The sequence below is a fragment of the Letharia columbiana genome, assembly GCF_014066305.1.
Source record: "Letharia columbiana isolate WasteWater2 chromosome Unknown Sc0000063_s0, whole genome shotgun sequence".
Taxonomy (NCBI): Eukaryota; Fungi; Ascomycota; class Lecanoromycetes; order Lecanorales; family Parmeliaceae; genus Letharia; species Letharia columbiana.
This window is the reverse complement of record NW_023501107.1, coordinates 172,051-196,643: the sequence shown is the minus strand read 5'-3', so window position 1 is coordinate 196,643 and position 24,593 is coordinate 172,051. Positions and strand designations below refer to the sequence as shown.

The window sequence follows — 24,593 nt, the reverse complement described above, 5'->3', positions numbered from 1 at the left end:
AGTGCAATTTTGGTGAGCGTGGCGGGGGAATCTCGGCTGCGGATTAATTAAACGAGAACTCTATTCCACCTTCAACTTGTCATAGCCTTACAAAACAAAGTTCGTGTTTCCTGCGACCTTCTCTCCTCATGCAGACTGAGCCTTTTCAACATTCGAGTTCTCTTCTCTCATCATACGAACAATCACTTCAAGATGGGTCATCTCACTACGGTGGCGTAAGTTCACTATCTCGAGACCTCGTTCGATTGCGTACTTACCCCTTTCAGTGCTTGCAGCCTGAATCAGTGGGCTCTAGACTGGGAAGGCAACACGAAGCGCATTATCGAATCCATCAAAATCGCGAAGAAAGCCGGAGCGAAGCTGCGTGTCGGTGGGGAGCTCGAGATTACCGGCTACGTGAGTCGTTTTGGGAGCTTCCATCACTTCAGAAAACCGTAGCTTATGCTCGAAAATCTAGGACTGTTTGGACCATTTCCTTGAGAACGAAACGTATCTCTTCTCATGGGAGATGTTGGCCCGTATCCTTGATGAGTACAATTGCGCTTCACCTTCTTCTCCGTGTGTTACTAATCAAATATAGCAAAGAATGTTATGGTTGCCTTCTTGACATAGGAGCCCCAGTGATGCATAGGTTGGACTGCCAATTCAAATATGCTTTTCTAGATTTGCTAAGGAGTACAGAAATTTGAGACTAAATTGCAGGATCCTTGCCCTTGATGGCAAGATTCTGCTCATTCGACCCAAGTTGTGGCTGGCAAATGACGGTAATTATCGGTTAGCAATTTCCTCGGCGTCTATCGCCAAGTCCAAAAACGCTGGAATTTGGGCTAAGCTTCAAATCTTTTATTAGGGAGATGCGATATTTCACCCCTTGGCGCCAGGGCCTCTGCGAAGACTTCATTCTGCCCCGATCAATGCAACGCCGTCAAGGGGCTGTGCGGGTGCCCATAGGTGATATGATTTTATCCACTGCAGATGTACGGGCCATCCCTGCTGCCTAATTTCTTTTTTGGTCCCAGCGCCAGGAGTTTCAGGGGGTACCTTCACCGTAAATGAAAAATGGCTTTCGAGACTCGTCACATATTCCCAAAACATATCCCAGAGAAACAGCTAACAGTCGTATTTGTATAGACGTGCATCGGTGCCGAAACGTGTGAGGAACTGTGAGTATCTTTCGGCGCTTTCCTCTTGGGCGATAACAATGCCAGGAAGGAGCTGACTTTCGAATACTACTTAGGTTCACGCCTGACGGACCTCATATACATGTATGCCATAAGCTCCATTGCTTTCTTTCAAAATACTTCCGGGATGTACAGACAAGCAGCTAACACCGAGAAATCATAGATGGGTTTGCAGGGCGTTGAGATCTTCACGAATAGCTCTGCCTCTCACCATGAGCTGAGGAAGCTTGACAAGCGTCTAGCTTTGATCCTAGAGGCTACACGAAAAAGCGGTGGAATCTATATCTACGCAAATTTGAAAGGTCTGTAAATTTTAATCCTTCCATTGAGAGCGTTGAATCGCTGATAGCTTACAGGCGGTGGTGGTGATCGGCTGTACTATGATGGCTCTAGCATGATCGTGTGCAATGGGACCGTCAAAGCCCAGGGGTCCCAATTCTCTTTAGACGATGTTGAGGTCGTTACGGCAACCGTGGACTTAGAGGAAGTCCGAGCTTATCGCTGTAGCGCAAGCCGTGGTTTGCAGGCTGTCAGGCCGACGGAGCAGTATCGTCGGATCGATGTCACCGCATACAGTATGTCACCAGAAAGCGATGACTTCAACGCCAAAATTAGTCCTTCATGCCCGATCAAGATTCATGCCCCAGAAGAAGAGATCGCGCTGGGTCCAGCGTTATGGTTATGGGACTATCTACGGTAGAATTCGAGTTCCTATCAACTCGAATCTAACTAATGCAATCAAGCCGCTCTTCTCTCGCTGGCTTTCTACTCCCACTCAGGTATGCCACAACAATTTACATCACTACGCTTTGTCTAACGAAAAAAGTGGAGGCATTGATTCATGCGCCACGGCCGTCATTGTCAGCTCAATGTCTCGCCTGCTGATCGACGCGATCCGGAATGGCAACGCACAAGTCATCAGCGACGTCCAACGAATCGCAGGTGCCTATGAGAAGGAGGACTGGCTTCCACAAAGCGCCGAGGCCCTAACGAGGAACTTGTTCCAGTAGGTATATCTCTAGACATCTAGAGAATTTGCATGCTCTGCAACTCTGCGAGACCTGATGACTGATCTCAACTCTACTCAGCACGCTTTACTTAGGCATGGCCACGCAGTCATCGAAGGAAACGAGAAGCAGGGCTAAGGAATTGTCGAAAGCAATTGGCTCGTATCATACCGATCTTGACATCGACGATGTCTTCAATGCGCAGAAGAACATCTTCACAAAGGCGACAGGCTTTGAGCCGAAATTCAAGGTTCATGGGGGATCGATGGCGGAGAATTTGGCACTGCAAAACATCCAGGCAAGGAGTAGAATGGTGACGGCATATGAATTTAGTCAACTGCTTCCTACAATTGTATGTAAGGTCCTCGGCCTTCCCTAACGCTTTAGGAGGTCGATCCGCAACCTTGACAGAAGTGGTCGCTAACGCATCTACAGCGAGAACGAAAAGGAGGGGGTAGTTGCCTCGTCCTCGGTTCAGCAAATGCGGACGAGGCTCTTCGAGGATATTATACGCGCTACGACTGCTCTTCCGCTGACGTGAACCCAATCGGAGGAATTAGTAAAACTGATCTTAAAAGATTCATTGCCTGGGCGTGTACGAATTTCGATCTTCCCATTCTCAAGGATTTCCTTGCCGCAACACCAGTGAGTGTTTCTTGACTCTTCATTCAATCTCTTTGATAGCTGATGCTGCGCGATTTGTAGACAGCAGAGTTGGAGCCTCTGGAAGGCGGTTACGTACAGTCTGACGGTAAGTACTCCGCTCTCAGCCGCTAAGCGCTAGTCGGAATATCTGCAAGTTTTTTACTGACTGCAAGAAGAAGCAGATATGGGATTACTTTATTCGGATTTGCAAGTAATGGGATCGCTGTATGTGATTCGAATCCTTCCTTTACCTCTTACGCACTTGATGGGGCATTTCGGCGCTGATCAATTATGTCCTCCCTTCTTTTGGAGAGCCGCGACGCCGCCATCACAGGACTCTTCACTCTCGTGGCTTGCATTGCAGGTAGCTAATGCTTGACTGTTTGAACTAGTCGCAAAATTGAGAAGATGGGACCCTTTTCAATGTTTCAGAGACTTGTGCGTGAATGGACACGCGATAAGGGCATGACGCCGCGCGAAGTGGCGACGAAAGTCAAGGTAAGTCCGCTTATCAGTCTTCTGAGGGCAGCATGCTAATCATGCCCGTGACAGCGCTTCTTCCATTACTACGCCGTGAATCGCCATAAAATGAGCACACTGACACCTTCTTATCACGTCCGTGCTTCCTCGGCTGGTCTCTTGGCAATGTGGACCAGGAGGGCCTTCCAACCTTGAGAGAGAGATAGTTGCTGACATAGTACATTAGGCCGAAAGCTATGGGCCCGAAGACCACCGACACGATCAAAGATTCCTCGTCTATCCTCCGCTGTACGATAGCTTGCCCGCGAAAAAGATCGACGCCGCGGTCGAAAAGATGGAAGCGGAATGAGGTGGGAAAGCCACCCTGGCCACGGCGATCATGGAGACCATGCAGTCACGACGGCCAGGAGAGCTCGACAGTGTCGCGCTTGCACTTGTCTCAAGGGTTAGTCACCTGATGATATCTAACGACGGAGGATTTCGTCAGCTAGGTGCTGTATCTTGCATAGGGAGTGCCGTCAGGCTTGGATCTCGAAGTAGATAAGACTCCAATCGAAACCATTTGTTTGCAATATTCTCCAAAAACGATCATTCCATGAACCGTAAAATGCCAATAATCTGCTCCAGATCCCAATCTGCCTTGGGTACTCGATAGTCCTGACCGTGAATCTCAGCAGATCGCCGCCATCAACGGACCACGATCACGGGGATGGATGCTGCCTCACTCGCTTCATAGCTTACGTGATCCCCACCAGCAAAACCCTCATCCGAACACAGAGACAGCCCCGTATGCCTCCTCGCGTACGACTCAAACTCGCAACCTCAAAACATCGTCCAAGTCCACAGACGTTGTCGCAACCCCGATCCGCCCACAAACCACTCAAAGTAAAACCGAGCCGCGACGCCTCCGTACCATCCCCGAGCGCCATCTTCAGCAATCCTGGCCCCCGTTTCCCGTTCCCCATTGTACGCCTGATCTGGCGCAGGCGTCTCGGCGTTGTATTCCCGACTTCCCCCCGTCGGTGGAAAGTGGAATTATCTGGTTCCGTTCTTCCTATCCCAGCTATGCGCCTTCGCTCCCCATCTCCCTGATACATCCTCCCCCCCCCCCACACACACCCGATAAAGCGCGCCGGTGTCCGACCGCCCGGTATGTATATCGTCCGGACGGACCGCGATACGCGCCCACGGCACTCGATGCGTCTATAGTTCATAGACGGTAAAAAATGGTGTCATGGCGTTAACGGGGCTCTGCGCACTGCTTCCCGTTGATCGCTTTCAAGAATATAAGTCGATTGTTTTAGGTCATTGGATTTGAGTTCGTCGTGACGACACCAACGTTTCACTTGTTCGTCCCGCTGCGTCCGGGCGGCTGGGTTTGAGTGTTTTGAGCGCGATGGTACGGATTGTGGGAGTTGGATCGTTGGCTGGGACGGTGGGAGGGATGGGGTGGAGATGGATGACCTGGGGAGATTGTTGGTCTCGAGATCTTTGGGGTGTGAGGTGTTGTTGTGCAAGCGGATAGTATCTCGGCGGCGAATCGAGGGGTGGGGAGGAAGATATTGCCTGGGGAGGGGGGGCTTTTTGGATATATATCGCTGTTGAAAGGGTCGATATTGATGCTGGCATTGGGGTCTTTGGAGGCGTGGAGCTTGCAGGGCGATGCGGATGTTTTGGGAGCCGGCTTGAGTCGTGTGGGGGTTTGGACCGTGGATAGTGCAACAGGTCGGACTTTCTTTTTGCAGTCGGTAACCATTGTGCCCTCGTGCAGGTCATCGAAAGCTGTCTTTGTTGTTTTCGTGCGGTATTATTGCAAGCAGTCCAACGGGTCACGGAAGAAGAAACGTGTACTTTTACCCACTCAGTCGGAAGGCTGCAAGAAGCAGGTCTGAAGAAAGTTGAAGTTGAAGACGGATCAGAGTCGATGTTTCATTCTAGTCTATCGCATGACGCTCTGAGAAACCAAGATCTAAAGGGGACATCATGTGCACATGACTGAGCAAAACGCCGGACCTATGCAAATGCTAATGCTATCTCTATATATATCTTGCAGGAACCTTGATACACTCACCTAGACCTTACCTGGCCGAAAATTCTCGAGACGGCAAAGACTCCAGCGAGTAATGGTGCTAGCACTGCGCCGAGCTGCCAGATCTCCCACCATCGGTCCAGTTTTACCTCGGTGGTGATGGACTTGCCTTGATTGATCGAGGACGGAAATTGACCCGTTTTCGCATGCTCTTGTAATAGAGTCTCCTTCTCATTCCACCGCTCTATCAACCACGCATGGAAATCCTCGAGAGTTTCCAGCGGAATTTCGGACACCTTGAAACGTCGCCAATGCATATGGATAGGCGCTTGAGGATGTCGCTCAAAGTACGTGGACCGTAGCGTGAAGATGTCTTGGCCGTATTGCCCTTCTCTGTGGGAATAATCAATACCGGCACGAAGCAAATTTTGGGAAAGGGGTTTAGGAGGAGTTTGGCCTTACGGGACGCCATCATAAGCCAAAGTACAGTCATACACCCACTCTAACGTCCCATTCAACGCTTTCAGGCAAAAATATGTCCCTGTACTCCTCGGAATGAGCGTGTACTTCAGATCCCTCTCGCCCTGCCTCTCGGCCCACTTGACGCTCTTCGCCCTCCCATTCTTACTCAAATTAGTGCCTTCGGGAAACATCATCAGCCACATTGGCTGCAACGCTCCTTTACCGCCGTTGCTCCGTCTCGTCAATTGGCCGAGTCGCCGGGTGAGGCGTGGGGTGTCAGTCTTCATATTTCGAGACATGAATACGAACCCGGCCAGGCGCAGACCGAGACCTACGAGGGGAATGTACATGATAGATTCTTTGAGGACGATATAGACATGGCCGTGGTTGACAGGGCGATTGATGTAAGCGGTCCACCAGAGGTAGATCCAGTCGTTGTAAAGCTGAGAGCAGAATGTCAGTCCGCGCAGAGCAGCAGAAGAATATGTATAACCTGGTGATTTGAGATGAGAACCATGCGGGAAGCGAAGTTGCATTGCAAGTGGCCACCCGGAAGCCTGTGGATCTGGTCTTGCACGCTCTCGTCGCCACTAACATGGATTGTGGTCGTAGTCCACCACTGGGTCATGGATAAGACTAAGAGCGTCATGCACTGTTTGGTGAAGGCCATGAAGCGGTAGTAGTAGTCTTTGTTGATCAGATAGAGCGGCGTCCCGATGTATTGGGTGGTTCCTATGCTGAAAACATTCAGCATTGGCCGTGACAGCCAAGATCATTCTGTACATAAGCCTTACATGATCGAAGATGTCCAAAAGTAAACGAGCAGGATAACAACACGCAATATGCTTGTAGGTAAGTTTGGTTCGGGTACAGGGACACGCTGGAGGATGGCTTCTTTCACCTGGGGTAAGACGGGCACTGTGCTGCCATTCGTCGTGGCCAGGCCATTCTGGTGCACGCTCTTTGCAGGCATCTTGATGGAGAGCTGAGATGTTCTCGTGAGATTCTTGCGAATTCTTTAGAGGAGGAAGAAAGTGTGTGTGATGTTGTCGACCATGGTCACCGGTGATGGTTACAAAGTCATATATTTTCGCCTTCTCAGCTGAGGTGTTTAAGGTTCTACAGAAACATTCACTGCACTAGCCGAATTTTGTCTGGACCCTGCATCGGTCTTTCCGAGATCGGTTAAGTACATATCAGATTATCTCTTGGCGATCAATAGCAGATTAGGGTTACTGCCCCTGTTCGATTATCATTCCAGATGTTCTTGAGGTAAGCACCTCGAGCTGAAATTCTATAGATACATGTGAATTGAAGTTATTGAGGAGACTGGTTTCCCATGAAAATTCCTTAAAGGCCAAGTTATAAGCCGCACCTGATCAAGAATACCCTGGCAGGTACCCACCCCACCCAAAAATCAGTGGGAATAATCTCGATTAGGTCAAGGCATTCCAGAGGCAGTCCATCACGAGGACTTCTCCATACTATTTGTTGTACCTTCTTCTCCGCTGCCTAAGATTATCTCTTTCCGAACATTTAACTCCCGGCACATGCTGGACCGTGTTCTGTTCTTGCAACGGTCTTGGTAATTCTAGAGGAATAAGGAGCCCTTTTAGACAGAGTACACTCTCTCAGGCTGCATGAAGGACGAACCTAATGGTGGCCTTGCTAAGCGCTTGAGGGTGGAAGGAACGAAAATAGTAAAATTAGGCATTTTGCATTTAGATGAGCATTCAAAAGTGTCACTGCAGGCAAAAAGTCAAGTACAGAGAAAAGGAGGACAAGGAGTGATGTTGAAGCCTGCGAAGTGGTGGCAGGAAATGAAACTAGATGGCTAGCTGAGTGACTTGAATTGCTCAACCAAGGCACGTGGCAAGATGGAGAGGATAGAAGCATCTGCAAGTACTTCAGCCACAAGAAAAAGAAGATGTTCATCAAGAGCCAGGAGAAGAGTCCGAAAGCCCCTTTTGATTGTCATGAAGCACATGATGGAGTACATTTTCTCCAATCCTAAACTACAAGCTGTCTGTGCAGTCATGCAGCCCGTTTCTTACGGTGAATGCTTTATTCCATTTATTTTTCGCGTGCAGCTGAGTAGGCCTCCAGGTTCCTCGCTAATGATCTCCAATGACCTTTGCGCTGTATCAAGGAGTCGCGCTGCTGGTGGTGTTCTTTGAAAGAACAGCAGTATAAGAATATTTGTAAAGCAAGACATGGTGGACAGGCTCTAGGCGCGTGTCTGCATCAGTAGAATGGCACTTTTCTTCTTGCATAACTTTCGGATGCGTTCGGTCCATGTTGGATGTTGGAGCCGTAGATGGTGCGCCAATGCTGCCTTGTGCTTCTAAGTTGGTTACACGTGCCCGAACGGACGAAAGCATTGGTCGAAAGGCCTGCTGATGCCTTCAAGCCTCATGGTCACCGTGGAAGGGGAAACTTCTGATCGCGTGCTCTTCCATCTGATGATACACAGACGAAATAACTTCTTCGCTTTCTCTGGAGTATCTTCAACATTCCATCGCCGTCGAAGAAAGATTCAAGTCGAACTGGTGAACCAGGGGACAATCATACCTGCCCGAGCCTGCTTCCCCGCCATCATCCCTGCTGTCCTCCCTCCAATAGGTCTGTCCTCGACTTACGACTCTACAAGAATAGCAGTCCGGATTTTAGCTGCTACTCAGCAGTCAGCAGCAGCAGTCATCCACAATCCTTCGTTCGTCGGCCGGAGGCTGTGACGGCCGTTGTGTCGCTGAGGCTATAGGTCTGCTCTGATGGTGCCACCTTTGTCTCTCCTTCAATAGTTGCAATTCGCCGAGCAACCGGCTGCTCATTCCTTAAAATGTTTCTTCACTGGCTGGCATTTGCACTCTTTCTGAGATATGGCATCGCACTTCCGACGGAACAACAACCTTTGATAGCGGAGTCTCTGGATGAAATACCAAGGGCGCCCTCGCAAGACTTGGTCAAGGAGAAGGCCCTGCACGGAAGATTTCTACACATCACAGGTACAAGAGCTTCCTAAATCAGAACGGCGTCCAGTCTACTGCAGGTATTGGGGCACTGATGTGCGCCTAGACTTCCACCCGGATCCATTCTACGAAATCCACTCCTCCACCGAGGCAGACGCAGCCTGCCATCGAGGCAATGGACCTGCTGGAGTCTTCGGCGCCGAGACTACAGACTGCGACTCCCCCACAACCCTAGTCAACGCTACTTTCAAATGGATAAACGACCACCTGAAAGACACGATCGACTTCGTCATTTGGACGGGAGACTCTTCACGCCATGATTCGGACGAGGAAATACCGAGAACAGAGCAGGAGATTATATTAACGAACAAGCTGCTGGTAAACAAGTTCGAAGAAGTCTTTGGCAAAGAGGATGATACGGACCCTAAGAACGACCTCACTATACCGATCGTTCCGAACTTTGGGAACAACGACATTATGCCCCACAACATCATGCAACCTGGGTCCAACAAGTGGACGCAGAAGTATCTGAGTGTGTGGAGGAAGTTCATACCAGAAGAGCAAAGACATGGCTTCTCAACTGGAGGATGGTTTTCCGTCGAAGTCATACCCAACCATCTTGCGGTCTTCAGCCTCAACACCATGTACTTATTTGAACACAACACTGCAGTGGACGGATGCGCCGATAGATCTGAGCCAGGTTACCAGCAGATGGAGTGGCTCAGGATCCAGCTACAATTCGTGCGCAACAGAGGCATGAAGGCTCTGCTGATGGGACACGTACCGCCAGCAAGGACAGAAGCAAAGCTGCTGTGGGACGAGACGTGCTGGCAGAAATACACCCTTTGGCTACAGCAATACCGAGATGTGATCGTCGGGTCACTATATGGGCACATGAACATCGATCACTTCTTGCTTCAGGACCACAAGGACATCAGCAACAAAGCGTTGAGAGGCAAGAGGCATTCTATTTCACGAACGGCTCTTGATGACGAACTGACTGTTCAATCAAATGCCGATTACTTGACGGAGCTGCGCGCGGGGTGGTCCCAGATACCAGACGCCCCAAAGACGAAATCAAGATCAAGATCAAAATCAAAATCAAAATCAAAATCAAGCTCTGGCTCTGGCTACTTCTACGACCTATTCGAAAGCATCAACAAAAGGAAGAAGCACAAGATGACGAAGGAAGAGAAATATCTGGAGAAGATTGGCGGACAGTGGGCTGAACGCTACAGCGTCAGTTTAGTCTCGCCGAGTATTGTCCCAAATTACTTTCCTACGTTGAGGGTTATTGAATATAATATTTCGGGCCTCGAGAACCTTCCAGTCGCGCGCGCAAACTGCCATGAGAAGATGACACTGCAGGAAGCTGAGGAAGCTCACTGCTTCATAGAAGATGAAGCCGAGGAGGACTCAATTGAGATCGAGAAAAAGAAAAGCGATAAGGAAAGAGGCAAGAAAAAGAAGACGAGGAAGCCTAAACTCACCATCCCCAAACCACCCTCCAAGTCGGCGCCTCCTGGACCTGCATACTCCCCTCAAACCCTATCGTTGCTTGGTTACAAGCAGTACTTTGCGAACCTCACCCGCATCAACGACGACTTTGGGCAAGACCAGGTTGTCGGCGAAGAAGGATGGCATAATGGCAAACACCGCGGGAAAATACCGCATAAGGACAAGTTGAGACATCACAACAAGTTCAAGTACGAGATCGAATATGATACCCGGAATGACTCAGTCTTCGGATTGAAGGATCTGACCGTGAGGAGTTACGTTAATCTGGCGGGACGGATCGGGCAGTACAAGCCCCCAAAGAGCGATCGTATTGAAGATGTCGACGGTGAAGACTCAGCTGCCACGGATGCCGACGTGGACATGGTAGCTTGCGGAGACCATGAGCTCGCTGCATCGAAGAAAAAGCATAAGAAGCACGGCAAGAAACACAAGCACCGGAAGGCCATCAACAAGGTTTGGTTCACCTTTGTCAACCGCGCTTTTATTGGCACACGGGATGATGACGAGCTCCATGATGAATTTGGACAGGAGGTATAGGAAATGAAATGGCAGGGTCAATTGCGAGAGTTTGGCGTCGGATACAAGGAGGCGTCATAGGACGAAAGCATGGGGGTCATCGTCCAAGCATTGGAAACGGCGTTCATATAATGGTAGGCGTTCCGAGATGCGTGGAAACTTTTCAAACCTCTCAGAGAAACCAGAAGGTTGGCAAGATACTCACAATCACGGTCCTGTGGCGCTTCAGAGTGCAAGGCATCAGAGACACGCGTCCGACATTCCATGATGGGACACCAACTACTGCGCGTCCCGCAGAAGTTCTCAGAGTCTCGCATCCGGTGCTTTTCGGTCAATTTGTCATCGATTCGATCATCTCTCTTAAACACCACTGAGTTCTTCACATTGCATTGCATTCAATCTAACCCCCCTGACCCCTTCCCGTCAAAATACATCCAATCCTTCCCTCGCAGAAACCGCTGCATATCCATCCATCCATCCATCCATCCATCCTTATCGCGCGTCCCTTTCTCTTTCTTTTTCGTCGCCAGACCTCGCTCCATCCAGTCCTTGCTTGCCATTCAGCCAATGTATAGCCACCGTTCAACCAATCCCGTTTCAGACTCCGCAGTCACAAACCGGGGGGCTGGATCGGCTAACTGTGTGAGGAGTCGTCTTCGTCGCTGGCTGTGGGAGCGAATGCGCTGGAGACGGGGCTGTAATATTGAGATGCGGGTGTGGGTGGAGAGGCGGTTTGGGGCGGGGTGGGGTTGGAGAAGGGGCAAGATTGTTGGTTGATTTCTTGATCACGCGTGCTGCTGGTCCCCTCTTCCTCATCATCATCATCATCATCATCATCGTTGTGGATACAGTCCCCCCTTCCCCTTTCTCCATCCCCATCCCCATCCCCATCCCCATCATCGCCACGAGCGTCACGATCAGATGATGATGACATTCCCTCCTCAACCTCGTACCACCGCTCACATTCAGATCCAGAACCCTCCACCCCCGACCCCGACCCCGACCCCGACCCCGCCGACACATCAACAACCGCGACACCATCCCGTAGCATCCGCCCCGGCACCGCCGTCCCTATCCCATCCGACGACGTGCTGCTCCTCGCGCTCCGTGTCCAACGCGATGCCTTGCCCCCGCGGCTCCGGCTCCGGGACCGGGGCCCGTAGGCCGGTGGGGGTTGGGATGGGTATGGGCTGGGCGTGTCGGACGGAGCGAGTGCGGGAGACGGGTCTGGCGTTCGTGCTGCGGTGGGGTCGTGGGTTAATTCCAGCCCGTCTTCGGCGTCGACGTCGTGACTGCTCCGTTCACTTCGTCGCCGTTGTCGTCGTTGTCGGCACTTTCTGACGAGAAGGTAGAGCAGGAGGGGGGATAGCAAGAGCCCGATGATGGCGAAGAGGGTCCCGATGACCGCGTCGGCTTTTTCGCACCGGAGGCGGTTCAGACCGTGCGGGTGGGTGCAGGGGAGTGTGGGGTGGTCGCCGCCGGTGAGGGGGACATGGCCGGCGGGGTTGTGGTGGGGTGGCATGCCTTTCGGTGGCTTCGGTCCGGGGTTGGATTTGGGGGGCTTGGGTGACTTTGGCGCTTTGGGAGGAGCTGGCGATTGCGGTTTGCTGGGTGTCTTGCTTCCTGTCCCCGACCCGGATTTGGGCGCCGCGGGTTCTTTCCGGGACCATGATGGCGTTCCTGAAGACGAGTCAGCGATTGAGGTTCTTGGAGGGCTTGGTTTTTTGCCTCTGAGACGGCGTGATTGCGCGACGAAGACGAAGACGACGAAGGAGGTTGTGACCTTGGCCGTGCGATTTCGGCCGCTGGACCCCTCCGACTCGTGTTACGTACCGGAGTTCGAAGATGACCCGGAGGGAGCGAGCGGGGGACGGGAGAGCCCGGCGGATGATCGTCTGCTTCCTTCCTCGCCTCCGCCACCGCCCCCTCTCCTCCGTTGCAGGAAGCCGAGGAGGCCGTAACGGTAGCGGTCGTTGGGGGAGGCTGCCGGCTGCGCTTCTGTGTCTTCTTCTTCTTCGGGGAGGAGTACGTGCTTGGTTCTGCCGGAGGCGGGGCGCGAGGGTGCGGCCATCGTGGATGGGGGATTTTTTTTCTTTCTGCTGGGATTGCGAGGTTTGAGGGTGTGGTGTGAATGATGCGGGTGATGGTGATGGGTTCAGTCCCAGGCGAATTGGATGGTTGTGCGATGGGGGGAGATGAGGATGTGGATGTGGAGTGTCATTGTAAATAGTTTTGTTTGAAGACGAAGGGGGTTGAGCGGTCACATAGGAAGGATTTGGAAGTTTGCAATATTCTATACAGACCCTTTGATATATATAGATATATATATATATATTTTCTTCTCTCATTCTGTGGGGAATAGTCCCCGCCGCTCCGGTTTGACGTGCTCAAACTCTCTCACCTGGGTCGTAGCCGAGCTTCTTTTCTTAGCCGTAGCAATGGCAAAGGCAAAAGGTACTCTATGTCTCAACGCGCAATCTTTCGCAATCCACGACGGGCGAAGCTAATCGGAGCCGATGTTGCTGGCGATGCTTGTTCCCCATATCGCAGGCATCGTAGATGTGTATGTACGGATACCGTTGACGAGTCAAAGAGACGGGGTGACTTCTTTGCTCACGACGTTTGATGAGAGTGCAGGTGCGTACGACTTGAGAAATGGAGAGCGGGAGGCGTTATCTCGAACAGGGGAAGGCTGTGAGTAGAGTCAGAGTTATGACGGGGTCTGAGTGTGTATGTGTATTTGATGATTGCGGACAAGGAGCGGAAATCCAAGCATAGACGAGCGGTATTTGCTTTAAAGTCTTGTTCTCCTTTCCAATGGATTGTTGCTTAAGAGAGTGCCACGGCTTATACATTATCAAGCGACTGACCTTTACCCATGACGCCCCGAAGAAAGAGAGACAAACCACCTGTTATATCCAACCCCAAACACCTTCCACCGTAAGGGAACAACATATCATTACCCAAATCATATCAAGGTCCCTTGTCCCCCCACCACCTCGTCAACATCATCTCCTCCTCATCACCACATCCCGACCCAGCCCCACTAACCCTCCACCCATCCTTCCCATCCCTCTCCCTTGTCCCCCCCTTCCCTCCACCGCCACGGATTACGTCTCCGCTCTCCGAAACTCCCCTGCCATCTCCTTACTACTCAGCCGCCTCCTCTCATTCGCCCGTTTGAGCGCCAGCAGTTCGGGGATGCTCCTTGCGTTGAGCGTGGCGCCTTTGGGGACGAGGACGTCGTTGGGTTCGGGGATGGCGATGGGAGTGGGGGCGGCGAGGATGAGGAGCGGTGCGAGGAGGGTAAGGAGGAGGGAGGCGAGGAGTGCGGTGCGCATGGTTGGTTGATTGTTTGCTTGTTTGTTGGGTGGGGTCTTCGATTGAGAGTGAGGGTGAGGGTGAGGGTCAGGGTGTCCGTCGTCGTGCTGGTGAGGATATTATATGAGTGAGTGGGTGGGTTTGGCAGTGATGGTTGTTATCGTCCTGCGATTCTGGATTATATTGGTAATGCTTGAAACTCCGTGAATCCGTACCGAGGACGCAATTGACAAAGCAAGATCAGAACGAGGACGGAGGAACAGGCCAGCAGAAGAAGTGATAATGACTTGCGGGGCAAAATGGGCACAGCAGGTCCATCCAACTTGTAGTTGTACCCACTGCTGCTCCTCACGTTGGTGGTGGCACGAACCCAACTCCAAGCCCGCGTTCGTCCATGACTCTCTCGCAATCCTAACCCGCTGCAGGCATCATCTGAAACCGTCATTATCATGCCCATGCCGTACCTTCGACTACGCAGCACCCACTCATGTTCCAGCAACAAAGACTCGCTCCAACAGGTGCGACACGGATTGGCAGCGCCGGTTGGCAGCCATGGCTGCATTGGGGCTTAGTGCAGGCGCTAAGGTGGTGGAAACGGGTATTTAAAGTACGCGCCGCCTTTGATACAGTTTCAGATTCTGCCTCCTTAGAGGACAATGATAATAAGGTATACATCGAACAAAAGACACAGGGTGCCAAGAAGTTAAAGATACATTCAATAGCGACCCTGCACATTCCTATCAAATGTATTTGCTTGGCTGCGTGCAGACGCTGTCATCTTGGAATACTTCGAACACGATGTCATTCTGGCATTTTTAGCTACGAGTACACCCTCGAGATTCTTACCAACGTCATTACTTGGTCTGGAGGGTCTACCTTACCGAGTTCATGAGTTCGTACGGCTTGATATCAAGGCGGCTTGTGATACATTGGGAGTTTGAGAAACCAGGAATAAGTGATGCTATCGCTGGCGTTCGAAACCGATGACTTCAAGCCACATTTTTCCCCTTCAGCAAGAATCGCTCTCCGGCTTCAGCTTCTCTGATCACATGATTCCGCTTCCCGGCCCCATCTCTCTCGTTGCCGCACCCTCTACTATTCGTAGCGTTGTGCCAGATGAGCGACGTCGCCATTCAAGAATCCCCTTGTCCACAAAATCATTCCTTCCCCTTCCTATCTCCATGTCTCTGGCGGTTGCATTCCTTCGCTGCACACCTCGGCATCTGTAAGAAAAGCCCACAACGGCAGTGTCGGTCGTCTCTCGAAAAACACTTTCGTTCAATGCCATTGTCTGCAAGTACGATTTGATCTATCTCGCCAAACACGACCGGAACCGCGAGGGTCTTAGCGCCGAGGTCGAAAAAGAGAATCTTGAGGTAGGTCGAAGCTTCATGATATTAAAAGTAGCCTTGAGGCTATGGGGACGATAGGGCAGCAAGTGAGTAGGCGGGAGCTTTGTCGCACCTTGAATTGAAGACAGTTCCCCAACTCGCCCCATCCAAAGTTCCTCCCCTCCATCCGCGCAGGAAGCGTCCATGTCTTTCCCCACTCAGATATCAAAGGCCGTTAGGTCACAAATGATATGATACCCTGACGCAAGCCTCACGACAACACCACTTTCAAGCTTTTCCGTACATACTGCCATCGAAAGGAGAGAAATGTAACACAACAACCTTAGCGTAGCCATAATCCTTTCGAATGCTTGGCATCAGAAATTCCTACACACCACCTGGGTTCAGATTACCAACTTCACAGCCATAACTGGATTGTAAAACTTTCTATCAAATAGTCAGACTTCCTATCGCGGCGAACTCAGCGCCGTTAATGTAGATAAAATCTATAGAGTCAAGGAAAAGATGAAGATTTCTCAAGCAGCGTAACCGATGATTTATCTTTTTTCTTGATTTCTAGATACTTACAAAGTAGTAGTTCATATCTAGAAACTTCATACACGTCAATTGTATTGAACGTTCTTACGACTCTAACATCGCTAGATTTATCAAAATCCGACTTGTGGTTCTAAAATTGGTAATTCGAATCTATGGGGGTGCGCTGGACATCTTTAACGCCAAGCATTCGAAAGAAATCATGAACACGCTAAAATGCCGCCTACTGGAAAAGCCACCGCATCTACAACATGCACGCGCCGCCGCCGCCCTCGTCTCAGAAAGGCACCTGCCTCCCCAGTCCCCCAACTCCGGAGCCCGTCGGTCACGCTCCCACAGCTCTGCACGTGTCTCCCCTCCGCCTCTCACAACACTTGCAGATGGGATCATCATCGCTGTCTTTATCGCATCAACGCTCCGCCATCGGTCTCAATCGTAGGAGCGGCGGCGAGGGGCGGCGGGGAAGAGGTGATTGTCGTGAGCTCTGATTTTCGTTCGTACGATCCCTGGGGAGGCGATGTAATCTTAGCCCGGATGGTTCGAAGATGTGGAGGCGGTTCACGGTTGTCGGGCTGCGGAAGAGTGGGCGGCGGAAGAGTGGGCGTCGGTGAGTAGGGTAGGTGAGGGATGCGTTGCGGAAAGGAGGCTTGAGTTTGGGTGGAAAGACTAGGCTGTTGGGTGCTTGGGATACCTTTGGCGGATCTTTCTTTCTTTCTTTCCTTTTTTTCTTTCTTCCTTTCTCCCCTTCCGTCTCTCTCCCTTCTATGTCACTCACTTAAAAAAACAGCCCTCAAACCCCCCACAAAATCGCCTCCATCCCACGCTCTTGCATTCATGACTGAGGTCTCCGTGCCGGCTGCTCTATTAGCCACTACCTCCCTCCCTCCCTCCCCATCACACCACATCCCCATCCAACATCAAAGCATCAATTGCCTCCAGCGTCCGCAACATACCTAGCCCCAGTCCAGTCCGGTTCAGTGCACACACGCAGCCAACCACACACGTCCATCGGTCTCGTCTCGAGATTCTCAGGAATCCCCCTGCTCACTCACTCACTCACTCACTCACTCACTCACTCACTCACTTTTCATGTTTACTAGCGAGACGGTTGATGGATGGATGGATGGATGGTGCGCGTTGGGGATGTTGTGCATTATGTATACGGGTTGGAACGCTGTGTGATTGAACTTGGTCAAGAGTCGAGGTTTGATTATTGCGATTGATGGAAGGGGAGGAAGGTGTGTATGTAGGTATGTAATGTTGAGCATCTGGTAGGCGAGTAGGTAGGTTGTATGTATGCATGTACACCTCGATTGTCTCGTCTTAGGGGCATTGGTATTGGTGCTGTTCGAGCATGCTTTCTTTCTTCTTACCCTTCTCTTTTCTCCTTTCAAGACGTACGTCTAGCTAGCTGTCAATGGATGGCGCATGCTTGTGCCTCGAAACATCACAACCCCCCCCCCCTTTCAGCTCCTGCTACTTCCACACACAAACACACACACGCGTAGTCACGCCCTCAACTCCCCGTCTCATTCCCCTCCAACTCGCTCTGCGGTCCTCCTACTTCCATGTACAAATACCCACTATCGCCTATCCACATGACAAATTAGCATTAGCCCTGCATTTTACACATGCAAACCCCTCCCCGCGGCACACCCCCACTCCACACACAGAGTACGTGACTCACCAAGTTGAGTCTGCACGCCCTCCTTGCTCTCCCGGACACACATGCCCGCCAACGCGACCCCGACCTCCCAGAACTTGGCCCAAGACCATGTGTCGGTGAACCCGGCGCCCTCGCCCGTGGTGCGGATGGTCATTTTGCATTTGTGGTCGTCTGGAGCCGTCACGGGATATGTGTCAGCGAATCGGTGCGTACTCCCTTCCCCCCTCCTTCCTCCCTTCAATGAATAAGTGATGGGATGGTTGTTCGATGTAGGTGGGTTGGTGTTCAGACTTCTATGTTTGTGGCTCTCCCTCAATGAAAACAGAATAAAGATGAAGTCAGAAAATGAACAACCATCTCACTAACCCGAAAACAACGAAAACGGCAACCCCACATTCGTCAACGGATCACCCCGCGGACCGAAATAGACATTCTCGTTACTCGTCCGCATCGAATCCAATATCACCTGACACGACACCTGCACCTGTGGTCGGCGCATCTTGCCGTAGCAGCGCACGTGGGCGGGATCGTATTTGGACACCACGATGCGCAGGTTGTCGTCGCCGCCTGAAGCTTTCGGGTGTCAGAGAGTGGACGGAAGTATGCTATTGGCGTCACATCGCATCACATCACGTTGCAAGCCTGCTGTCGCAGATATACGGTATGTATGGAAGTGGAAGGAGGGAGGAGGGAGAAGGACAGAAGACAGGGAAAAAACAAGCCACGGAAACAGACCCGACGCACCAATATCCTTCGCAATCCCCCCTTTTCCCCCCTGCTTCGCCGCACAATTCCTCACCACCACAAACGCCGCCACGGCCACATCCTCCGCGCTGGCCATCGCAAGCTCCTTATCTGGTGCCAGTGTCGGTTCTATCGCGCATTTCCCATCTGTGCTGATGTACCTCTGCGGCAGGCGGATGTCGAAGGCGCCTGTATTGCGCACGCCGAAGCTGAGCTGGGTTGTATTGACGCCGAGGAAACGGATGGCGTCGGTGCAGGAGTCGACGTTAAGGTCGTGGCCGAAGGCGTCGCCGTTGCAGACGTAGGAGACGAGGCTGGTGATGGGAATATTCGAGCTTGGATTTGGACTTGGAAGGAGGGAGAAGAGTGGGAGGATGTTCTTATTGTTGGTGGTGGTGATGATGGTTGTATTGTTAACACCGGCTGATGCCTGCAGGAGCTGTAGCGGGTTGTCCAATACGAATGCCGAGATGGAAGATACAACCGCGAAGGAGGAAAGGAGACGAGAAATCATGCTTTGCGTCTCATGCATGTTCTTGGTTTCTAATAATTCTTAGGGATGAACAACGCAAAAAAAGAAATGCAACTCCAGATGCAGACATCATGCGGTCAAAAAACCCACGACGCGACCCTGCGCTTGAGAGCATAAGGGTCCAGCGGTCAGAAACTTACAAAGGTTGACAGAGACCGGGTCGCGAGTCGGATGGCGCTTGCTATACGATGCGCTTCAACCTACACGTAGTTGGGAGATAGCAGGTCCAAGCAGCTCGCAGCAAGGGAACCAAGAGGACCAGGTGCTAACGCTTCAAGTGGAGGAGAGAACAGCTGAAGATCGAATAACGTCGCAGATTAGACAAGGAGGTTGAGTGTGACGAAGGCCGTGAATATTGCAACCTCGTCGAGAAGCCTTCCACAACTCTTCACCATTGTCTTTCCTGCCGCTCATAGAGCGCCTTCCCCTCCTTCGATGTCATGGGCCATTCCTTGTATAGTAGAATCCGCAAATTGATCCGCCTCTTACAGTATGATTTGGCTTCGAAGTATCCATGGGCTATTCTTCCCCCTCCTTTCTAGTCGCTCAGCACATCGTGCAGATAACACCGGAGCGAGAGTAGGGTCCCAACCACCCCATATTTCTAGCCATATGATCTAGTACTGCACATAGAATAGGCTCTCGAAGAGCTTTGGGGTGATTACTTCATCCTTCTTGAGTATGGTACAACAAGCTCTTCCGGTCAAGCCTCGTGAAGAGACCAGTAAGTGGCGTGATGCTGAATGTTCAACCTGCCTCTTAACATGGCTTCGCAGCCCTGTCAGTCATCAATTTCTTGGGCCAGGGCGAAGGTGTCGACTTCAAAGGCTATCTGGTGACAAACGAGGCGGAGTCTGCTTGGTCAAAGCGGAAACCCGCAGTGCCAGTGATACATGCTACAGCGAGCATAGACCAGGTAGAGGTAGATTCGGAGGCAGACTTCGTGGGGCAATTGCAGTAACAATGGTGGGTGCGTCTTCGGAGCTGCCTTTGTGTTGGTGAGTGCAGCACTTGCAGCAGCGCCCAGACGATCAGGAGGATTTTCCGAAAATCGCAAAAAAATGCGAGAACAGGGTCACGGCAACTGATACGTGTACTTGGTCCATAGGTAGAGAGGCTTTCTTTCGACAAACGTCTGATGGCTGAGAGACTGGAGGTGGAGGGGAGAAGGGCGTCGCTCGGCTGACCTTCCTCACTTGGCGGCCTTCAAATTCACTCGAGCGTGGGATACGGGGCATTCTTTTTCTCTGATCTGGAGGTACGTATCGTTCGTCATGTCATGAACACGCCAGTCGATGACCAGAAGACCCTCCTCATCTTGAATGAGACCGCCATACCCCACGATCGAGAGCGCGATCCAGCTTATCTCCTCCCCTACTGCTGGCGGCTTCAGGATTGCTATTCCTGCCTCCATTCGCAGTACCATTGCAGCTGGTGTGCTATCGTACGTCTGCCAATACACTCTGGTTGCGTCTTCTAATGGTGATTTTTGATCATTAGTCCTCTACCTGCGTTCCCAACCCTGCGACCTGGCCTCTACTCGCGCCTATCTATGATCCGGATATCTGCTCGCTGAATGATGAAAGATGGGAGCTGAGAGGGAATGAGCTAGGATGCAAAGTCAGTACGAGGACGTTCCTCAGCGTGGTAGTCGCGGTGCTGGGAACGGCGTTATTGATATGTGCTGGATGGGGGTTTGCAAGATTTTGGGGATGGAGCAGCACACGGTGGAGACGATGGGCGAGGAGCAGCAGGGCGAGGTCTGAACGGATTATGCAGTGGGTAAGAGGGCGGAGACGAGGGACGTTCAAGAATATCCTTGCAGGATGGGGCAGATAACAGAAGATCGTGGACGAACGAGTTGGATGAACCGCCGCTGTCTCGGTTGTATTCGTACGAAAATCTTCGAACCGCATCAATCTATGACGTTGGCGAATGGAATATGGACATCGTCTGCGCCAAATCCACAACTTGGATCGCCATCAATTACCCTTTATAGCCTTACTAATCTTGTACTCCACTACAATTGGCTTTCCCTTCTCAGCGACAAAGCGGCCTGCCCCTACAAAGACTCCGGTCTCAAGACCTTTCAGATTCTCGTCTCCGGTCTCGAATTTCATCTCGATGACTAGGTTGACGATCAGGTTATTCAGTTGGAATTGGAAAGAACTCAACACCAATGGGGCGAAGCTAGGAGAAGGGAATGGCTAGGGTGCAGGGCTTATCCAACACTTACAAGAGTTACCAAACGCTGTCGTCTTCGCGTCCGGGCTACCACCCAATACCAATCCTACCTCAGGCGTTATATCTACGACGCCGCTGTAAGAAAGATATACCAGAGCACCGCTCTTGTCTCTGGGACACATCAGCAACGGAGCTTATCAGGATGAGGCAGTCCTTCCTGAAAAGAGCCTCGGAGCCTTACTTGACAACAGCATGCGCGTTCAACCGCATCTGTTTCCCGCTGGGGTCGTTATGGATATAATCTGCACCTTGGCCGACCCAAGCGGCATCAATGGCTGGGGTAAAGCCGGGCTCGGACTTGACGGAGCCATCGACCATCGCCTGGGGCTGTTAAGAATAGCAAAATTGAGAGGAGTGGGACGTACAGCGATGGCTAGAGGGGTGCCCCTAGAGGCCGAACCTGGACATGAATGTTAGTTGAAGAGCGTGGGGTGAATCGACAAGGATCTAGACAGACCGACTGGGGAGATGTCGCCTAGGGTAACCTGGATACTGTCATTAAATGGGGTTCTGTACAGAGCAGGGTGTGGAAGATGATGTGAAACGGAGATATACGAGGACGGTCATCGCCGGCTGAAGGGATGGGAAATTGGACATATTGGCAGATATTGGAGCGCTCTATGGGAAATTCAGAAGTAGCGGGCTTGCGCAGACCTTGGTGGTTTCTGCCTATATCTAGATCTCTACTGCCAAAAGAAATAGAGCTGCATTCATGTGCAAATATGCTGCTCGTTCGCACCTGCGGAGCCAAAGTAAAGCTTCCCCGCATTATCCTCTACCCCTCGCCAAGCTGTGGTTCAGATCGTGCTTGGGTCAACTTGACTATTGGTCAAGCAAGTCGTTATCGGAGCCGTAGGTGCATTGACCATACCAACTCAGGTATCTGTACTTTTCTTGTCCTTGAGTAGAAAAGCTGGACAAAATGATAATGTATTGTCACTCGCTAGTTGCATATGCTTGTCGACAACGTTGAGAGGCTGTCTGGTAATCTGCACTAGATATGTGAATTACTAAGAGGTCTCGTGTCAAGAAGAATAATAATGAAGTGAAGGCGCAAAAAAACACAAAAAACACACGATGTCGACGCCTGTAGGACTCGAACCTACGCCCGCGAACTAATGTATATAGAGTCAATTTTTATTCGCATCAATGAGAAGAAACGCACGTACCGGAATTGATATCAGAAACACCAATGAGAGTCTTGGATCATTCTAGTCAATCGCCTTAACCACTCGGCCAAAGCGTCTTTGTACATGAGAATTTACCCTATACATGATTATATCAAAACTGTTTTTGATAAGGGCCAGATTCTAGATGCGGATTTCACGAGCCCGAGTCTGCGAAGACCCTTTTCCACACTACACTTTGAAATTCGCAGTCCTTTAAACAGCTCGTACTGCCAAACACTCTTGATTCAAACCATCAATCAGTGAGAAGTCTCCTTTATGAAGCTTGTAATCTTGTTCATGTGTTTTATTTCCCCTACGAAAGATTCTACTGTCTAGCTTTGCATTGAGTGCTATGCTTACATCGAAGCTCTGAAAATATTAATTCTATTGAGAATTAATCATCTTGCTACTTCAGGACATATAGATATCACAGGTACTGAAAGTTGATCCCCGCGAGTGAGCGAATAAATCTGCCAGGGCTATATGTTAGTATTTTCCTCTAACAATCTAAGCAGAGCTTTCTCACCACTATACCTGCACGTCATTGATCAAGACGATGGTCAAAAGTGCTTGGGAGATCTGTCTCTGGCGCATGCAAGGAGCCAGGCTGGTCGAGCTCTCTGATCTGTGCCCCTTGAAGAAAAGTCTCTCCAAAAGTCAATAATCCGAAGATCTTCGTCGTCCTCATCGATCTAGTCAACACAGCCTGCTGCCTTTACCAGCTGGCTGGAAAGAGCTTTGCTCGATGGCGTGCCATCAAGTCGTGTTGATTCTGCTGATTCTGGGCTTCCATCATTCGTGACAAAACGACAAAGAATTGCAAGTGAAAGTAGCATTCCTAGTACATACAGCAGTGTATCTATGAGATCCACCCAGCCGAAAATTCAATACATTCCCTTGAGTGTAAAGAATAGTAATTGGATGATGAAAAGTTTGATCTTCCATGACGAGATATGTGAAGTAATAGGGATATGTAAGAGAGGCGAGAAATTGGTTGCCGAGTCCAACTGACACCAATCGTGTACAGTAATATGGTAGCCGGTCTTGGCAGCGAGATTGGTGAAACTCTTCTTTGGACGAGCGATGCACCACTTCCTAATGAGATTTACTACTCAGTCTACTTCACGTCTCAGGCAAATGGCCGGCGAGTTCTCCATCATGCAGGCCGAATCTCGAATGGCTTTCTCGATCAACTGCTGTTTGTGGTAGAAAGGCTCAATGGTGGCAGAGCTTCATTTGCTATTCTGGTCGAAAGCCTGGCTTGAGAATCCTTATCTAGAAAATCTCTTTGTGAATACTGCCAGTGATGACCCGCCCGCATCGCATACTTCATCGGCCTGTGTCCTTCGCTCAATCTCCTCGCTCCAGCCGTTCAGCGTCCAGCATCAATTGCTGAGCCTGGGCTCTGAGAATTGCTGGCACGTGCTCGCGTGGATGGACATCAAGGTAAATTTGGTATTCGATGTTGCGAGTCGTAGCAGACCCAAGGTGGGTTCCATTGCGTCTTTTATTCCCTGTTTGACCCGCTCGAACCCTGCTATGACCTCCTGCATACCAGTGTCATATTCATCTTCAAGCAAGACTTCCACAACTATATTACGAAATCCGTTGAACGCCCTCAGTTTTGGGGGAGTGTAGCTTCGTAATGGTCCAATCATGTCCAGTTCGAAACAGCCGAATTGGATGTGAAGAATATCGTGAAGAATTTGGGTCCCCGTGAAACCGTCAATGGTAGCCTCACAGATCACTGCCATACAACGTTCGTATGTAGGGTGCGTCTCCTGGTCTGAGGGTAAGCTGCCACTTAACGGCGCTAGACCGCCAACTCACATCTTCATTTTCTGCATGCGATATACTGCCCGAATCGGGGGTTCCAGTGCCTTGCTCGCCCAGAAGTTTATGCCGTACCGGAAGATGCTTTCTGAGTAAAGTATTTCGTGTGCTTCGCGGCTGATGGCTTTTGAAGTTCGAAGGATGACCAAGTCATGTTTGTCGAACTTGTCAATTCCGTCTGTCAAAGTATCCCCGTGTACAGGTTCCGAAGGAAGAAAAACGCAGTGACGCCCTTTGACGAGAAGTCGATAGATTTCGTCTCGAATTTCACGAGGAAGGGTGAAGAGCGCACCTCCATGTTCCGAGTCGCCCAGAGGGATGCGGCTTGAGCCTTTAAATGCCATGGTTTAGGTGTCGTGTAAGGCGATGAGGGTTTTGTATGCTGGTGGAA

At 50.9% G+C, this 24,593-nt stretch overlaps 13 protein-coding genes across 13 annotated transcripts; 4 read left to right on the top strand and 9 right to left on the bottom strand.

Annotated features, from left to right (window-relative positions):
* Nucleotides 1-192: 192 nt before the first annotated feature.
* On the top strand, nucleotides 193-3,662 carry HO173_011558 (uncharacterized protein; the record flags this gene model as incomplete). The annotated part of the gene is made up of 19 exons (XM_037313438.1): nucleotides 193-215; nucleotides 267-396; nucleotides 458-531; nucleotides 581-631; nucleotides 682-774; nucleotides 851-977; nucleotides 1,132-1,163; nucleotides 1,238-1,265; nucleotides 1,345-1,483; nucleotides 1,538-1,877; nucleotides 1,925-1,960; nucleotides 2,008-2,187; nucleotides 2,270-2,540; nucleotides 2,624-2,833; nucleotides 2,894-2,939; nucleotides 3,010-3,058; nucleotides 3,226-3,331; nucleotides 3,386-3,448; nucleotides 3,540-3,662. 19 exons carry the CDS (start codon nucleotides 193-195, stop codon nucleotides 3,660-3,662), a joined length of 2,121 nt encoding a protein of 706 aa, XP_037159710.1.
* Nucleotides 3,663-4,655: 993 nt separating this feature from the next.
* HO173_011557 (uncharacterized protein) lies at nucleotides 4,656-5,069 on the bottom strand (the record flags this gene model as incomplete). The annotated part of the gene is made up of 1 exon (XM_037313437.1): nucleotides 4,656-5,069. The coding sequence occupies one exon, from the start codon at nucleotides 5,067-5,069 to the stop codon at nucleotides 4,656-4,658; it is 414 nt and encodes a 137-aa protein (XP_037159709.1).
* Nucleotides 5,070-5,380: 311 nt separating this feature from the next.
* HO173_011556 (uncharacterized protein) lies at nucleotides 5,381-6,777 on the bottom strand (the record flags this gene model as incomplete). Its single annotated transcript, XM_037313436.1, has 4 exons — nucleotides 5,381-5,735; nucleotides 5,805-6,247; nucleotides 6,298-6,541; nucleotides 6,599-6,777. 4 exons carry the CDS (start codon nucleotides 6,775-6,777, stop codon nucleotides 5,381-5,383), a joined length of 1,221 nt encoding a protein of 406 aa, XP_037159708.1.
* A 1,866-nt stretch (nucleotides 6,778-8,643) lies between these two features.
* HO173_011555 (uncharacterized protein) lies at nucleotides 8,644-10,828 on the top strand (the record flags this gene model as incomplete). The annotated part of the gene is made up of 2 exons (XM_037313435.1): nucleotides 8,644-8,809; nucleotides 8,880-10,828. 2 exons carry the CDS (start codon nucleotides 8,644-8,646, stop codon nucleotides 10,826-10,828), a joined length of 2,115 nt encoding a protein of 704 aa, XP_037159707.1.
* Nucleotides 10,829-11,441: 613 nt separating this feature from the next.
* HO173_011554 (uncharacterized protein) lies at nucleotides 11,442-12,878 on the bottom strand (the record flags this gene model as incomplete). Its single annotated transcript, XM_037313434.1, has 2 exons — nucleotides 11,442-12,487; nucleotides 12,641-12,878. The coding sequence occupies 2 exons, from the start codon at nucleotides 12,876-12,878 to the stop codon at nucleotides 11,442-11,444; spliced, it is 1,284 nt and encodes a 427-aa protein (XP_037159706.1).
* Nucleotides 12,879-13,917: 1,039 nt separating this feature from the next.
* Nucleotides 13,918-14,148, bottom strand: HO173_011553 (uncharacterized protein; the record flags this gene model as incomplete). Its single annotated transcript, XM_037313433.1, has 1 exon — nucleotides 13,918-14,148. The coding sequence occupies one exon, from the start codon at nucleotides 14,146-14,148 to the stop codon at nucleotides 13,918-13,920; it is 231 nt and encodes a 76-aa protein (XP_037159705.1).
* A 2,068-nt stretch (nucleotides 14,149-16,216) lies between these two features.
* HO173_011552 (uncharacterized protein) lies at nucleotides 16,217-16,453 on the top strand (the record flags this gene model as incomplete). Its single annotated transcript, XM_037313432.1, has 1 exon — nucleotides 16,217-16,453. One exon carries the CDS (start codon nucleotides 16,217-16,219, stop codon nucleotides 16,451-16,453), a length of 237 nt encoding a protein of 78 aa, XP_037159704.1.
* A 1,077-nt stretch (nucleotides 16,454-17,530) lies between these two features.
* On the bottom strand, nucleotides 17,531-18,956 carry HO173_011551 (uncharacterized protein; the record flags this gene model as incomplete). Its single annotated transcript, XM_037313431.1, has 4 exons — nucleotides 17,531-17,604; nucleotides 17,702-17,851; nucleotides 18,047-18,247; nucleotides 18,425-18,956. 4 exons carry the CDS (start codon nucleotides 18,954-18,956, stop codon nucleotides 17,531-17,533), a joined length of 957 nt encoding a protein of 318 aa, XP_037159703.1.
* A 681-nt stretch (nucleotides 18,957-19,637) lies between these two features.
* On the top strand, nucleotides 19,638-19,917 carry HO173_011550 (uncharacterized protein; the record flags this gene model as incomplete). The annotated part of the gene is made up of 2 exons (XM_037313430.1): nucleotides 19,638-19,680; nucleotides 19,733-19,917. 2 exons carry the CDS (start codon nucleotides 19,638-19,640, stop codon nucleotides 19,915-19,917), a joined length of 228 nt encoding a protein of 75 aa, XP_037159702.1.
* Nucleotides 19,918-20,148: 231 nt separating this feature from the next.
* On the bottom strand, nucleotides 20,149-20,872 carry HO173_011549 (uncharacterized protein; the record flags this gene model as incomplete). The annotated part of the gene is made up of 2 exons (XM_037313429.1): nucleotides 20,149-20,432; nucleotides 20,815-20,872. The coding sequence occupies 2 exons, from the start codon at nucleotides 20,870-20,872 to the stop codon at nucleotides 20,149-20,151; spliced, it is 342 nt and encodes a 113-aa protein (XP_037159701.1).
* Nucleotides 20,873-20,938: 66 nt separating this feature from the next.
* HO173_011548 (uncharacterized protein) lies at nucleotides 20,939-21,797 on the bottom strand (the record flags this gene model as incomplete). Its single annotated transcript, XM_037313428.1, has 6 exons — nucleotides 20,939-21,084; nucleotides 21,193-21,311; nucleotides 21,382-21,521; nucleotides 21,566-21,600; nucleotides 21,658-21,685; nucleotides 21,756-21,797. The coding sequence occupies 6 exons, from the start codon at nucleotides 21,795-21,797 to the stop codon at nucleotides 20,939-20,941; spliced, it is 510 nt and encodes a 169-aa protein (XP_037159700.1).
* A 1,957-nt stretch (nucleotides 21,798-23,754) lies between these two features.
* On the bottom strand, nucleotides 23,755-24,123 carry HO173_011547 (uncharacterized protein; the record flags this gene model as incomplete). Its single annotated transcript, XM_037313427.1, has 1 exon — nucleotides 23,755-24,123. One exon carries the CDS (start codon nucleotides 24,121-24,123, stop codon nucleotides 23,755-23,757), a length of 369 nt encoding a protein of 122 aa, XP_037159699.1.
* Nucleotides 24,124-24,195: 72 nt separating this feature from the next.
* Nucleotides 24,196-24,546, bottom strand: HO173_011546 (uncharacterized protein; the record flags this gene model as incomplete). The annotated part of the gene is made up of 1 exon (XM_037313426.1): nucleotides 24,196-24,546. One exon carries the CDS (start codon nucleotides 24,544-24,546, stop codon nucleotides 24,196-24,198), a length of 351 nt encoding a protein of 116 aa, XP_037159698.1.
* Nucleotides 24,547-24,593: the final 47 nt, after the last annotated feature.